The following is a 15,651-nucleotide window of genomic DNA, read 5'->3' as shown; positions in this document are numbered from 1 at the left end:
GCTGTAACTTGAGTAAAAATTGAGATATCATGATGAAACTTGACATGTGGTACACGTATTCCTTGGCTCCATAAGAAGGTTAAGTTCGAAGATGCGGCAAAATCGGCCCACTGCCACGCCCACAAAATGGCGGAAACCGAAAACCTATAAAGTGTCATAACTAAGCCATAAATAAAGATATTAAAGTGAAATTTGGCACAAAGGATCGCATTAGGGAGGGGCATATTTGGACGCAATTGTTTTGGAAAAGTGGGCGTGGCCCCGCCCCCTACTAAGTTTTTTGTACATATCTCAGAAACTACTATAGCTATGTCAACCAAACTATACACAGTTGTTTTCTTCAGGCATTTCCATGTACAGTTCAAAAATGGAAGAAATCGGATAATAACCACGCCCACCTCCCATACAAAGGTTATGTTGAAAATCACTGCAAGTGCGATAACCGACTAACAAAAACGTCAGAAACACTAAATTTTACGGAAGAAGTGGCAGAAGGAAGCTGCACCCAGGCTTTTTTTAAAATTGAAAATGTAGCGTGGCGCCGCCCACTTATGGACCAAGAACCATATCTCAGGAGCTACTAGACCGATTTCAATGAAATTCGGTATATAATATTTTCTTAACACCCTGATGACATGTACGAAATATGGGTGAAATCGGTTCGCAACCACGCCTTCTTCCAATATAAAGCTATTTTGAATTCCATCTGATGCCTTCTCTGTATAATACGAGTATAAACATTAGGAACCAATGATGATAGCGGAATAAAACTTTACAAAAATACGGTATTTGAAAAATATGTAAATGACGTATTATGAAATCTCGATTATCACTTTACCATGCGAGAGTATAAAATGTTCGGTGACACCCGAACTTAGCCCTTCCTTACTTGTTTGCCACTACAATAGTGACATCAACGCGAATATGCGTGGTTAGGGAAAAATGTCAAAAATCACCGTGTTACTGTTGTTGTTGTTATTTTGCAGGTTTACTATTTAGTTCGCGATAAAAACGTTTAGAAGCGAGTTGGCGTTGCGTATGAGTGACTTAAATATATTCCTATGCGCGCAATATGCATATAGCGTACATGCAGGCCACAACGATATTATATGTATTTGCATTACACGTTGGTACATTATATAACGTTATAACTTTAGGCGTGGTGATAATGAATAACAGTTAAAAGATTGGAATTAATATGAAAAAGAAGTTACAAATGAAGACGTAAATGCAGTTATTTGCACCCCAAATGTATATGTGAGTGTCACAACAAATAAACGTGAGTTGTTTATGAAAACCAGGTTATGAAGAAACGCTTTAGTATGCTGGGGAAAATTTTGTTAACGAGAGGTTGTTAAATTTTAGTGCTTTGGCTGAGTAATAAAATATAAGTATATAAAAAGAAAAATTAAAATAAACTTTTATAATTACGAAGAGAAAAGCAATCTAATACAAATAAATCAAATTATCATAAATATTACACATTTAATTCAGATATATTCCTTCATTTCCAAGCTATCTATTTTAACTCAACCAGTTGAACAGACGTAATTGATTATTTCTACCAAAATATCTTTCTTTGTAACTTTATTACTAGGTATTGTGTCTAATAAGTATATTTTAGTTATACACATACATACAGTAAAATAAATGGTAAATAGAAATCAGAATGTTTATTGTAGTTGAAAAATTGGCGATAAGAATTTTACCGGATTTTACTCACTTTCGATACCATATCCATTATTTGGTATATGAAGACTTGAGAAGATATGGAGTTTATTATTTCCTGAAAACATCTCATTAAATAACAGAGTTTTCAATACAAGACATGACCTTGATCTGTCAGTTTGAGTGACAGCTGTATACTATACATGAGTAGCTTCTTTGAGAGAAAATAACGTGTGCATAATTTCAGATCAATATCTTTAAAGCTTCGTGTATATATAAACAGACAGGCGGTAATCATGTCCGACTCGGCCTCAGTTCAACACGCTGATCATTTAAATATATTTTTATAGAGCGTCCGAAAATTCTTTCCGTAAGTTACAAATTTGGTTGCAAACTTAATATATTCTCTTCTGGCTATAATAAAGAAGGTATTAAGATACTAAACAGCCTTCTAAAGGAGGTACCCATAGATGTAGTGCAACTTTCCCGATTTTATACATGTAACTTCTAATGTCGGTTGAGCTAGTCTTATTAATTTTTCAACTTAATTGCTTATTGTATAGCTCCATAAAATTCCCTTTATGGAATGAAAGAGACCAATTTTGAAAAACACAGCTCAAGGTGCTTCACTTAATCATTTGATGAACAAATTTTATACTGTAATTTGCAATATATTTCAAATGAATAAAAACCCATGTTTCAAATTTTGAGATTTTGCATCCGTCAATGAGTAATCTTCTTTAGCGACAGACTTAATATACAAGTATATTAGCATTATCGTTTTATTTCGATAGGGATTAATAACAAATACAACATTTTTTAAGTTATCAAATCTTTTGCATATTATTAGACAAGAAAAAGGAAATAACATATAACAATCGCATATGCTTAAAATCAGCCAGTTAGAATTTAGATAATTCATTCAGAGTGAACCATAGAGGCAATAGTACTAAGTGAGCATATTCTAGTAATCAGATGTTGTTGTTATATATGAAGTTTAAAATATTAATTTATTTCGAATATAATCACTCACCAGAATTAGTCTTATTTTGCTGAAGGCAAAGGAGATAAGGAGAGGCATAGCGAAGAAATTCTTTGTATCACCAAAGGTAATAAAAGGGTTATGTCTATATAAATGGTCAGGATGACGCGACGTGTTGAAAGCCGTGTGACCCTCTCTTTGCTTTGATGTACTTGTATAGTGCATTTCTCCTATGCCACTAAAGCCAGAATTGCCAAATTCGCTCTAGACACTGTAAAAATGGTTGAAATCGACATCGTAAATGGTAACCTAAGTGAAAATGATAGCTATAGAAGAAGTGCAGAAAGAGTAGAAGTTTCTAAGGTAGTAAGGAACTTACAGTAGATATTCTTCACGGTTAAATAAATATTTTCATGTTTTATAATAAATTTGAATTAGGAAATGAAATAAAACAGCCCTTTGTAAGAGACCTAACTGAATTTGGATGAAATAAGCCACGGCCAAGTATAAAACTATATATTTTTCACTTGTATTAAAAGAACTCAACCGACATTACGGACAAAAAACATTATGTGAACATTCAGTATATTCGGATTTTTGTAAATTGCATTATGCTTCCGAAACTAAGCTTGAAGTTAGCAAAATCCAAAATAACTACATAATTTCTGCAGGATTTAAAAATTAAAATAAGAACACTAACTGTATTGATTACGGACTTAGTATTTGAATTTGAGTATTTGCAATTGTGGCTAACGATAAGCATCTTCGTACGCCACTACTTGTACATTTGTGCTTTGTACTTACACATATGGAAGAATGTCAAAAAAAAATCTCAATGACAGGCTGCTACGACGACCACAATGATAATTAACAATATTATTTTACGACATATTCATTATAATCAAATGCTATACAGACAAATAAATACATGCTTACAAACACGCATACACACCTAAATATTTGTACAGACGTTGCCTCTTGTAGACATTTGTGTCAAAAGCACAAGCCAACTACTGGTAATTGTAGGCGGAACGAACGCTAGCATGTGCTATCTTTACAATTACCGTGTGTCTACGAATGTTTGCGGTATCATCAGCGGCTGTGTCTATTGGCAGTTGTCGGCTCCCTGATGGTTATTGGCTCCCGACAATCGATTTATGGTTGCTTGTTGTTTACAGTGATTTCGTCGCTTTTGCTGGTATATACTGAGTTGCACAGAAAGCAAAGATTTGCGTTATTACGAACATAAAAAGGTATACTTATGTATAAGCAATATTTCTTCAAAGATTTTTTAGTGTATGCCTGCTCAAAACTTGGTGCGTTTAGTCCTTTAAAAATTTAACTGCCTTTTGAGTATGTTGTAATTCGGTTGTGTGAGTGCGGAGTTAATAAGACACATAATTGGTGTGTTGTTGTTATCGTAAATACTTACCATCAAACGTTTAGTTAAAGCTTCCAAGTAATGTAGAAAAAACAGAACAAACAAATAGATGTGAAAGGTAATTCTACATCTGCGGTAAATTGGTGCCAGAAGGCTTCGAGCCATAAACGAGTTTATAAGCCCAGGTTCAGTTAAGACACCAGCGACATAAATAATTCTTTAAATCTGCAAAACTGACAGACAATTTTTTTTATTTTATTTCTCTCAATTTATTTCTCTCCTTTAATTTTGCGCATACGCCAAAATTTCGACATTAATTAAATTCACAAATCTGAAACGATAATTGACGTTTAAATAATAAAGGTGTCTTTTGTATATATCACTCTCTAATTCAATATCGCAGTGTGGCTTGAAAAACTATTAAATATTTTTTCTGAAAATGATTTAGCTTCCCACTTCTTCAGCCGTTTTTGAGGCGCAATATGAACAAAAGGTCAATTCCGCTTAAAGCGATAAATATTATAATATTTTCAGTTTTAAGTTGACAGCGGGAAATACTCTAGGTAAATCAAGTGTTTTGAAAATGAATAGGAAACAGTATATTAAATTTTATGTTACCGTATCCACATATATTTATTTCCAAAAAAACGAAGCAAAGCGAAACTTTCCAGTCAATTACAAAATTATAGATATAGAGAGTAATTATATTAACTCCGTACCATTAATTTTACTATTAAATACTCATTATATATAATACATATCTATATACAAATATATACATTATTTATGGGCAAACCAGTGGTAATACCTGAATATTTTTATTACAGGTATATTATTTCAGTTTCTCCCATGCCTCTGCATAATCACTCTGCACCATTACCCTGGCTTCCATTCGCCTAATGCACTGTTTAGCTGTGTAATGCCATGCCTTCGGATGGTTGTTTATTGAACGTGGCATTTGGAGTGTTCGTTGACTGCAAAATCTTCGCGTATATTGCTGAGAGACCAGAACAAATGATCTGATTGGCTGTCCGCAAAGGTACCAAGAAAAACGGAATTATTTATGTGTTTGAAATTAAAGTATGTATATGTGAAGGAATGCAAAATTTATTCTCGTAGGACAAATTATATGTTAGCATTAATATTTTAAAGTGTTCAACTACATTTCAAGTCATTATGAATCCGCAACCGACAATTTTCTAGGATATAATTAAAATTATTTTCGAAGTAAACTTTTTATATGTTTTGCTATTGTTATTGTTTGTAATTAATGAGGTGATATTAATGTTATACCTCCCCAAACTTTATTTTGCGGTTTTATTCCTTGTATGTATCAGCTATTTGCAGGGGCGTCGCGAGAATCCAGATCATGGGGGGTGAGTCCCTTTGAAATGCCGACTCATTTCAAGAATTTGCCGATTTAATGCATATGTTTATAAATATGTATATTAGGGTGATTCAAAAAAAATGTTCTTTTTTTTCAATTGGTACTCGCAAAAATAGGTTCCTAGACACCTCTAAGAAAGCCTCTCCAAATATGAGTTTTTAATTGTAACGGGAAGGTCCTCCGCCTAACGGCTTTCTATTTTTTCTTATTATCAGATAGAAAAATTTAAATCTCGCTTCCAACTACCTGAAAAAATATTTTGTTAATTAGGTTTTGTAGGAAATTGAATGCTCTAAAATATGGTATCTTATGATTTTTTCGTAAACCTAACCGTTTAAAAGATATTAACGGTTGAAATTTGACTATTTTTGGAAAAATTCTTTATTTCTTATTAATTTTATAACTCAATGAAAAAAAATTATTATGAATGATGAAACACATAGTTTTGTAGAAAATTTACTGCTCTATAAAAATGGTCTACTGTGATATTTCGATTAAGTTAAGCGTTTACGAGATATTCATCGTCAAACGTCAATGCATATTAGAGTGGATCAAAAAAAAAATTTTTTTTTTTCGTTTGATACTCTGAAAAATAGGTTCCTAGACACCTCTAAGAAAGCCTCTTCAAAAATCTATTCACAAAAATTTTTTTTCATTGAGTTATAAAATTCATAAGAAAAAAAAAATTTTCCCAAAAATAATCAAACTTCAACCGTTAATATCTTTTAAACGGTTGGGTTTACGAAAAAATCATAAGAGACCATATTTTAGAGCATTCAATTTCCTACAAAACCTAATTAACAAGATATTTTTTCAAGTAGTTGGAAGCGAGATATAAATTTGTCTATCTGATAATAAGAAAACATAGAAAACCGTTAGGCGGAGGACCTTCTCGGTACAATTAAAAACTCATATTTGGAGAGGCTTTCTTAGAGGTGTCTAGGAACCTATTTTTGAGAGTACCAATTGAAAAAAAAAATTTTTTTTGAATCACCCTAATGTATATATAAAATAAGGATATCTTCATTTCTGATAAGGTATTACGGAGAAGTTTGACAACATAATAGCATAATTCATTATTTTATTCTCAAATAAGTATTGTACATATTAGTATAATAATCAGTTAATATGTTTCTCTTAATATAAAATACATAGTATGTATATTGTTCAGCGACGTGTTACGGGGGAAAAAACGAGATTTTCTTAAGAAATTGAATTGCAAAAAATATAAATTTCTGAGTTATATTTTCACTCTGCGATGTTTCAACATTGACCATTTTCCAACAACATCGCGCAGATCGATTGCGTCTACTTTATCCTTTGAAGAAGAAAGCAGCATCAAAGAATTCAAACGTTAATCCCCCATTGTTGTACGCAAATCGTTGAAAACAAATTTCAATTTACTAAAAGAACGTTCACATGAAGCTGACGTGACAGGAGCAGTCATTATGTAATGAACAATTTTGTACGCAGAAGGAATGACCTTTCTCAATTTGTACGCTACTATAGAAATGTCATCGAAAGATTTACACTCTTTACATGAATCAAAAAGAATTTGTGTTTCAGCAAAAATACAATCTAGATCTTCACTGAAGAACTTAGGTTCCAATTGCACAACATATTGTATAGATTCTATCGTAATGTTACTTCTGTTAGCTGGAATCCTGAACATCTGTTGAATGAGTTTGAAGGTTGACATAGTTTCTTGCAAATTATCTTGATTACAATTTCTGAAATTTTCGAGGACAATTTTGAATTCTTTTCTGTAAAATGTCTGGAAATCAAAATTACAAGCAGTTGCTGGATTATCGTCATATTTTTTCGGAGCACGGCGTGTTCTGTGGTGTTTCGAAAAGTCATTTTCAGGGTTGATCTGACACTTTTCAGCAAATGCAACTGAACTCACTGGCAATGCGTTAATTTGTGAATCGTCATTCATTTGTTGGAATGACGCTGATGTGCTTTCAATCGGTAATAATGCGTCAATGATGTTCAATTTCTAGGCTTCCAAACTTTCAGTCAAATTTTTTACTTTAAACATTACATTTTTACAAAAAAATAACGAGCTAATAAAATCAAAATCCAGAATTTTTTAAGCAGACCAGAAGCTAAAGTACGTGTATTGTTATCAAAATTTTCTGAATCTTTTTGAATGACTTCCAAAGCGTTAACAATACCATCGAAAGAAATCCACACAGCTTTTACTGTTTCAGCCCGAGCAGTCCATCGTGTTATTGACAGGTTTTTCAGTTGCAATGCATTCTCAATATCATTTAATTCTTTTCGCAAACTAAGAAAACGTTTCGTACCCCCAGAAATAAAACGTACAGTGTTTCTAAAACGTTAAAGAATCCTTTAATCAAAACACTTGCATTGCATGATGTTTCAACAAATATGTTGATCCGATGAGCATGACATGGTATATAAGGGATAGTTTTCTCATATTTTTCTGACAATTTTCGCTGGGTTCCTTTATACTTGCCAGACATGTTTTTTGCAAAATCGTAGGACTGGAGACAATTTTTTTGATCGAAATCCCCATTAAATTAAGAGCTTCTACAATTTTTTTAGCCAACTCTTCGCCCGATTTTTTTGATAGGACAATATCCATCTTCAGAAGCCGCTCAACAGTCAAAAGTCCATCATGAGTTTGTAGAACATACCAAACGTTGACAGCAAGTCGATCTTGATGTGATTTGTCTGGAGTGGTGTCTGCCATGACAGAAAAAATTCCCGCTTCATTGACTTCTTTTACAATAGCCTCTTCAGTTTTTGCTCCCAACAAATCAATGAATTCGTTCTGAGTGACCGGACATAGGTAGGTCACACTATGCGGTCTGGTAGAAGTTTCATTCAACCATTTCTTTATCAGAGGACAATGTCGAGACATCAAATAAACAATCTGTCGAAAATTTCCATCGCTGTCTTCCGGTCAGTCTTTGTGACCACGAAAAGCCAAACCTTGCCTACCCAGAGTTCTTGTGATGTCGATTAGAACCCGTAGAACCTTCGAATGATACTCTCTTTCTTGTGCCTCCTTTATTTTAGTTTCCCGAAAATGCCGACTCGTTCATAGATGGGAGGGTGTCACACCCCCTGTACAGATTAAGACAGTCTTTGCTTAAGTCTGTACTGTGAGAGTTCACTTTTGACTCTGGTTTTCTTTATTAAAATTTCTTCCCTCAATACATTTCTTAATTCTAATTTCTTAACTATGTATATATGTATATGTGTGTATGCTTAGTGTGCATACACATGTGTAAATATGTATTATATTTTTATTGCATTTTTGAGATACCAACGCATTGATATTTTATAGTTTTTTAGATTAGTGCATCTAACGCACTTATACACATACGTACACACGCTTGATACTTTCTTATCTGTTGCTTGTGTGCATTAATATTTCGAGTATGTATATTTTGTATTTTAATATTAGTATTATGTATACTCTAATTTATGAGTTTTCTTTTATGTGCAATGATTTTCACATTTTTATGAACAAGTCTCATATTACAATTTTGTTGCTTACCATTGCACTTGACATTTAGTGGACTGTATATACTTTTTATTTAATTTATTGTTTACATGTATATTTTTATGTATTAATGTAGTTGTGTCAAAAATATAATTTTGTATATATAATTCTATCTTAAGGTTACAAAACTTTCATGTTCATATCTTTATGAACTGAAAAGCTATCATGCCTGAGTAGATCAGAAATTGCTAAACTATTAGCATTTTACCAAGCAGAATTGACTAAAGAAATCGCTAGAGATGATTAGCGAGAATTAATTGAGCTTTCAATAATATTTCTTGGCGGAGATACACAGAACAAAATTAGAATCCGGCCTCCAGGGGCAATGCACCAAGTCCGATGGATGGCAAGAGCAATTTATTCATCAAAAATTTCATTACTTAGCTCTCAATTACGAATTTCAAATAAGGATAAGGCAGCTTTGTTAGACGTCTGCCTGTTCATCGTGACATCCTACGTAAAGCCTTGGCTGCAATGTATTTTAGCTGTTAAAGCACCATTCCAAGACTTATGCTTTTTAAAAGCCATGAAGGCTTACGAAGTAATCGATAAAAATATCTCAAAGGCAGCTTTACAAAAGTTTTGCCCGCATTTATGGTATTTGACAGATAAAGTGTCTGTCTTGTCTCTATTTGACGATGACGTTGACCAAGAAACTAAAGTAAAGATAGTTGCTAACTTAACTAAAGAATATCCATCGGCCAACGGTAAACGCTACATACCATCGAAAGACGAACTTTGTGGTCCACTTTATGGTTAGTATGAGAGTCAATAATTTTAGTTTTTATTTGTTTTATTTTATGCTAACTGTCGCATTTTATTTCAGAGAAAAACATCGATGACTTTGTTTCAATAAAAAGCAAATCTTTATTCAACCGACTTAAAATAGTTGATGATAGCTTTCTTAATGAGTCTCCAACTACATGGCCAAATAATGCTTCGTTCCAATATGCTAAAAAGAAGGTTTACACACTGAGAGCAGTTAACGATACCGCTGAAAGAGCGGTTAAGTTAATGCAAGACTTTCATGGCTTAATCACCGTCGACGAGGAACAAAAGCAATTTTTGTTGCGTTGCGTTCAAGAACACAGACAGATATATCCGGATTGTAAAAAGAAAACTTTGAAAAGAAAATTTAGTAAATAATAATATAAAGTTATTTATAAATACTTAATAAATATAAAATATATGTAAAACGATGTATTATTGACTACATAAATATTTTAATCCGCAATCCCTACAAAGCTTCCATACTAACTTTCATATTTCAAGTTTAACGTCAAGTTGGCACGGGTTATCGTTATTCAATCGCAATAATATTTATTATTTGAGTTATTAGGATCAAATGTAAAAAAAATCGAGGGTATGCGTAAGTAAATTCGAAAAAAAAAAAATCGCCCATGTTGGCTGGGACACCCTAATATGTACTGTTAAAATTGTTATTTTAGCCTATAACAAAAACATAGTAATAATACAGTGGAGAATGCAAGTATTCAAAACATTTGCAACTGATGTTTGTTATATTTTTTTTATTTCGCTACTCAATAAAAGGAAAGTTATAACAGTAATCGCATTCCACATAATTAATGGAAATTCTTGCGTATTTATTTTACGAAGGGTTTGAATTTAGTTTTTCGCGTTCCTAGAATTAACAGAATTTCCGGTATTTCTTTAGCTTTGTAATATTTTCGAATGAACCATAAATACAGTTCGGACTTGAAAGCAAAAATAAAAGAAGACCCGAAGATATCGGTAAAATATTCCATACAGAAATCAACGATTTGACGTATTATTTGGACTGAGAACATCCACACAGTTCACTAAGGAGGTAGGTCTCATCCTACAATTCTAATAGAAGGCCAGCAAAGAAAAAATTTCTTTACCAAAGCTGAAGTTCAACTCGACATCATTGGGCCATGGAGTTTTATCTGCGTAGTTACAGATGTTCGAAAAAATCATTTGTGTCTCCAAAAAATTGAAAAGCTACGTTGAAATTTGTTTGATTACACTAAAATTGGACTAAGCAGAATTGCAACTCAATTTTATGATCAGATGAACAAAAATTCAACCACCGAGGCTGAGATAGCGAAGCATATGCTCGGCGTCCGCGAGGCGAAAAATATAAGCCAAGGTTCACAACTGCCACAGTAAAACACATATGGGTTAATATTATTGTTCAAAAATGAACATGTGCGCCATACCAAAGGACCATAAACAAACACATAAAATAAATGCATTTATATGCAGCATACATACATATATGAGGCACGTGTGCATTAATATGTAATACGCATGCACTCAAGAAATATAATATAAACATATTTACTTAGGTTTGGGCAATTGATTACAAATGCACTTATTCACTTGAAAGTAATCCCAAACCATACACCATAAACAATGATGAGGTAAAAGATCTTGTATCACAGCACACACACACACAAATGTATTGCATTGTATCCCTGCAAAAAATGCGACTAGTCCGGGATGTGTCCGGGATTAGTCGCAAAGGAACATGCGACTAATCCCACTTTACATCTCTTTGTATGGACTGAACTGTTCCCTTTTGTTCGAGCATGTCCTATGAAGAGACTAATTGTACCCATTTATACCCAAATGGGTATAAAAAGGGACTAGTCGCTTTGTAGGTCGCAATGGTAGCAGAATGAGACCAGTCGTTATAAAACCTCTAAAATCCCTTTAACAATCAAGATAAATTTTATCCGAAGCCTTCGTTTTAAAATATGTATTTTTATTTAATTGACTTTAAACACTTTAAATACAGCTTCTCTAACATAAATCTGACAAATCAAAATTTTTGCAAAACTCATGAAAGAAATTATCATCAAAATTTAAAAAAATGTATCTTAAAAAAAATCGTTTACGCAGTTTTGTACTCCACTCAAAAAGTTCGCGTTGATTTCTTGCTTTCATATAACGCGTGAACAAAATTTATTCTTTAAGAAAAAAAAAAACGAAATAAAATGGGCTACAAACTTTTAGGAGAATATTTCTTGTGAGTTTTTAGCTGCGAAAATTTTGAAATAAATATTCGTTCTGGTTTCTTTACGAGTTTTATAAATCACATTTTTTAAATAATTTTATAATAAAAATTAAAAAAGAAAAATTCAGTCCAGAAATAAGAAGTCAGAATTTAAAGTCTGAAATATTACAACTTTGTACTATTGCAGTTTTATATTAAAAAAAAAAAAAACAATTGGAGGGGTAGTAGTTTAAGATGCAGAATTCTTCTTTTTTTGTCGATAAGCTTTCTTAAAGCATTTAGCTTTTCCGAAAGCAATGGCTTTGCGCAGCGCGTCCTCCGGCGACAATCCCTTAAATGGTAATTTGGCAATGGCTCCTAAATGAAAAGAAGATTTAATTTAACTTGAAATAAAAACATACATATGTGTAAAACAATGGTATGGAATATTTATCTTACCAGTCAATGAAGCATAAAAATTTGGGAAAGATTTTAAGCTTATCTTTCCATGTGAACCATCCACGTTTATTGACGCTATGACGTCCTTATTTAACAGCAGCCTTATATTTCTGAGATTGTTGCATAAAATAGCAGACATCGCAGATTCCTATAAAATATGTTTAAATAATATTTGTAAACTGAGCTATGATATAAATCTATATATCAAATTAACTTACATATACATCTCTGTTAGTAGGGGTAATTTTTTCCTCCAACTGATGCATTTCTGGGACGTCACTTATTGGGAAATATTTTGTGATGGGTGCATTTTTTGATTCTTGGCGAATCAATTGCTCAGTCGCCACCTTTTGGACCGCTATTGCATCCATTATAGCAGTATTCTGTGCTTCGACTATCAATTGCAGGTCGTCTAATTTTTTGCCAATATCCTGTAACTGCTTTTCAAACGTGTTGCAGTGGCTGCAGCAAACAACTTCAAACACGCCTTGGTTGGATTCTAAAACAATAAATTTAAATGCTCCAGAGTACAGATTATCGAATCATAGACGAACATACAAATTCAAATTTACTATTACTAAAAGAATTTACCATTGGTATATTTAGTGGCCGACGTTGAAACGCTGATCCCACGTGATTCTAAAAATTAAGGCATTTTAAGTGTAATAGTAGTTTTCTAAATACATTTTCGAAGATGTCTTCACCTATAGTGCATTCACTGGATACACTAATGTTTTGTCCAAGGTGGGCAGTGTCAATGCCATCTGTAAAGCAAAGTTTGTTTTAAGTTTTTATGAATTACGGATTATAATTGTTAAATGATGAATACCTACATCTTGCCTTTTTCATTGGAATTGCTGTGGTCGACGTTTTGGGATTTGGTGCTCCATATTTTTTGAAATGCTCAAGAAAAAAAGAAAAATTAGTAATTGTTTCCATAAAAAAAATGATAAAAAATTAACTATTACAATAAACGAAGGTTACATGCAAGTATGTAATATTGGAATAAGAAGAACTTTCTCTAGAAGAGGGATACACATTAATTTATACTCTACATCATCCAGAGAAAACTCCTCTATATCAGATGACAGAATATGGTCCGCAGTACATATTCCCATAGTATACAAATCAATGGGCTCTGTGAAATAGCTTTCTAGGTGTAAAAATCTCTTTCCTTTGATAACTTTGCTGTTAATGTCTTTAAATTCCTCAATTCTTATGTACTGAAATGGTTTTACGGAACAGTAACTATTTGGGCTTTTATTAGATAACATAAATTCTTTAAAATTAAAACTCACTATAATGTTATTTTTTATTTTAAAACCAGTAAATTTTGGGGCCACCACAATTTCTTCATGTTTCATCATATTATGTATTTGTTGTAATATTTGTGTCGGTTTTTTCACATATGACTTCAAAATTTGTAAGTGGTTTTCAAAGGAATATGCAGAGTAACTCGATGGAATACCTAGCTCTTTAACGTCTTCTGAAATATGAAGAAGGGAGTGTACATTGTACGAAATACTGTTTTCCCCAAACACAACAGCAAAATTTTCCACGAATAACTTTAACATATTTCCCGCTACATCAATGTTAGAGTTATAGTTTTTTGGGCAGAATAATAACCTACACGCGCAATGCAATAGGAGGAATTCATAATATACATCACCCGGAAGCTCATCTTTGAAGACGTAAATTCCATAATAAAAAAGAAACATGCGGAACTCAATCGCTTTCCGATTCGCTATTTCATCTACAGTTCTTGGTTTACGAACAAATTCCCTGGTGATGTACGAAGATAACGCTACTATTTTTTTGGATAAATACAATTTAGTTTCTTTTTTAAATTTGTAATTTGATTTATTATTTATTACTCGTAAAATAAACTTTCGCATGACCCCTAAATCGATTAAATGCATAACATCAAGAGGAACTTGAGAGATCATGTTAATATTAATTTTTTCCAGTGGAGATAAATTCTCTTTGAAAAGAGATAGATGTTTATTGGGGTACTTACGATCTAAAAAATCCCGATTGGATACTGTTACTCCGGCTTTCGTGCTATAGGTTAATACGCCATCCTTTTTCCTCCCGACTTGATTGCACTTCGGGCAACCATGTCTAGACGTGTGGCCAGGTATTCCACAAAGAAAAGCTTTTGCTGGAGCATCGCAAACAAATGCCCGTATTTTAAAAGCGATGTAACGCCCACTATATTCAAACCCATTAGTTTGAAGGTCACTGACTTCTTCAATAAATTCATTTAAAAATTCATCTATAGAATTAGGCTTACTGTTTCCTACATATATACCTGTGGCAAAAACAGATACATTCTGCACATTAACAACTCGTAATAAAATTGGCCACAATTGCATCCTACTACTACGGTACAAGGGTAGACCGTCAATATTTATATCTGCAATTATGGTGTTATAATCAAGCAATTTTTCCCCAATTTTATATAGCTGCGCCTTAATGCCAAAATTACAAAAAAGTCCCGGGCTCATATTTTGCACCATCAACTGGGGCTTATTTCTTAATAGAGATTGTGCACTTTTAGGTACTTTAATATCTTCTGCTGCAAGAAGTGCAAGCAGTTCAGAAAGGCTTTTGTGGCTTATTTTATTACGAATTGACCACATTTTCAATTTCTGCTGAAATGGGACTTCCAGCAATCCTAGCAGTGGACACGGTCGACACAGCGTAATTTCTACCTAGTCTTAACTTTTCACGATTCTTTTTTCTTTCCCTACTTATTATTCTCCTTAGGTGACGCTTGCTTACCTTACTCATCTTGTACAAAAACTCCTTTTCTCACTTTGCTGCTATTCCTTTTTTCTTTTATTTGTTTTAATAATGTTGATTTAGCCAAACAGATTTTCAATTTTCACTTTTCGCACTTCTTACTTTTTAAAAATCATCTGTTGCAAAACTAGTGGCCGCACATTACCGATTATACGGGAAATATTATCGATAGTACTGCCTTGGAACTATCTCGATACATACATTTACCCTCATTTAAACTTTTGCGTAATTCGAGTCAAATTGCGCTAAAAAAATTAAATAAATTAGTAAGTGTGTTTCGATAAAAAATGTGCATATATTTACTTACCGGGTTATTAGTTTTCGTTAACTCCTTTTCTCCTTAATACATATATTACCTTCTGCAGATATTTTGTTCTTCCCATTATTAACAAATTACCACTGGCAATAGTAATATGCACGCAAATCACAGTTCTAACTTATTTCTTTTTAT

General features: G+C 32.9%; 1 protein-coding gene across 1 annotated transcript; it reads right to left on the bottom strand.

Moving 5' to 3' along the window:
* Positions 1–12,186: 12,186 nt before the first annotated feature.
* Positions 12,187–15,429, bottom strand: LOC120770635. Its single transcript, XM_040098237.1, has 7 exons — positions 15,180–15,429; positions 13,229–13,298; positions 13,100–13,159; positions 12,987–13,034; positions 12,614–12,894; positions 12,396–12,543; positions 12,187–12,314 (listed from the first exon to the last, which is right to left on the bottom strand). The coding sequence occupies exons 1-7, from the start codon at positions 15,186–15,188 to the stop codon at positions 12,187–12,189; spliced, it is 744 nt and encodes a 247-aa protein (XP_039954171.1). The 5' UTR covers positions 15,189–15,429.
* Positions 15,430–15,651: the final 222 nt, after the last annotated feature.

This window comes from Bactrocera tryoni, chromosome 3 (assembly GCF_016617805.1).
Source record: "Bactrocera tryoni isolate S06 chromosome 3, CSIRO_BtryS06_freeze2, whole genome shotgun sequence".
NCBI classification, from domain to species: Eukaryota; Metazoa; Arthropoda; class Insecta; order Diptera; family Tephritidae; genus Bactrocera; species Bactrocera tryoni.
This window is presented reverse-complemented; position numbering and strand designations above follow the sequence as displayed.

Excerpts from the sequence above, each read along its gene's own strand:
- LOC120770635 (XM_040098237.1), bottom strand. Across the intron at positions 13,160-13,228 it reads TCCAATGAAAAAGGCAAGAT|ATGGCATTGACACTGCCCAC; the intron begins GTAGGTATTCAT and ends TTTGCTTTACAG. Across the intron at positions 13,035-13,099 it reads ATCCAGTGAATGCACTATAG|AATCACGTGGGATCAGCGTT; the intron begins GTGAAGACATCT and ends CTTAATTTTTAG.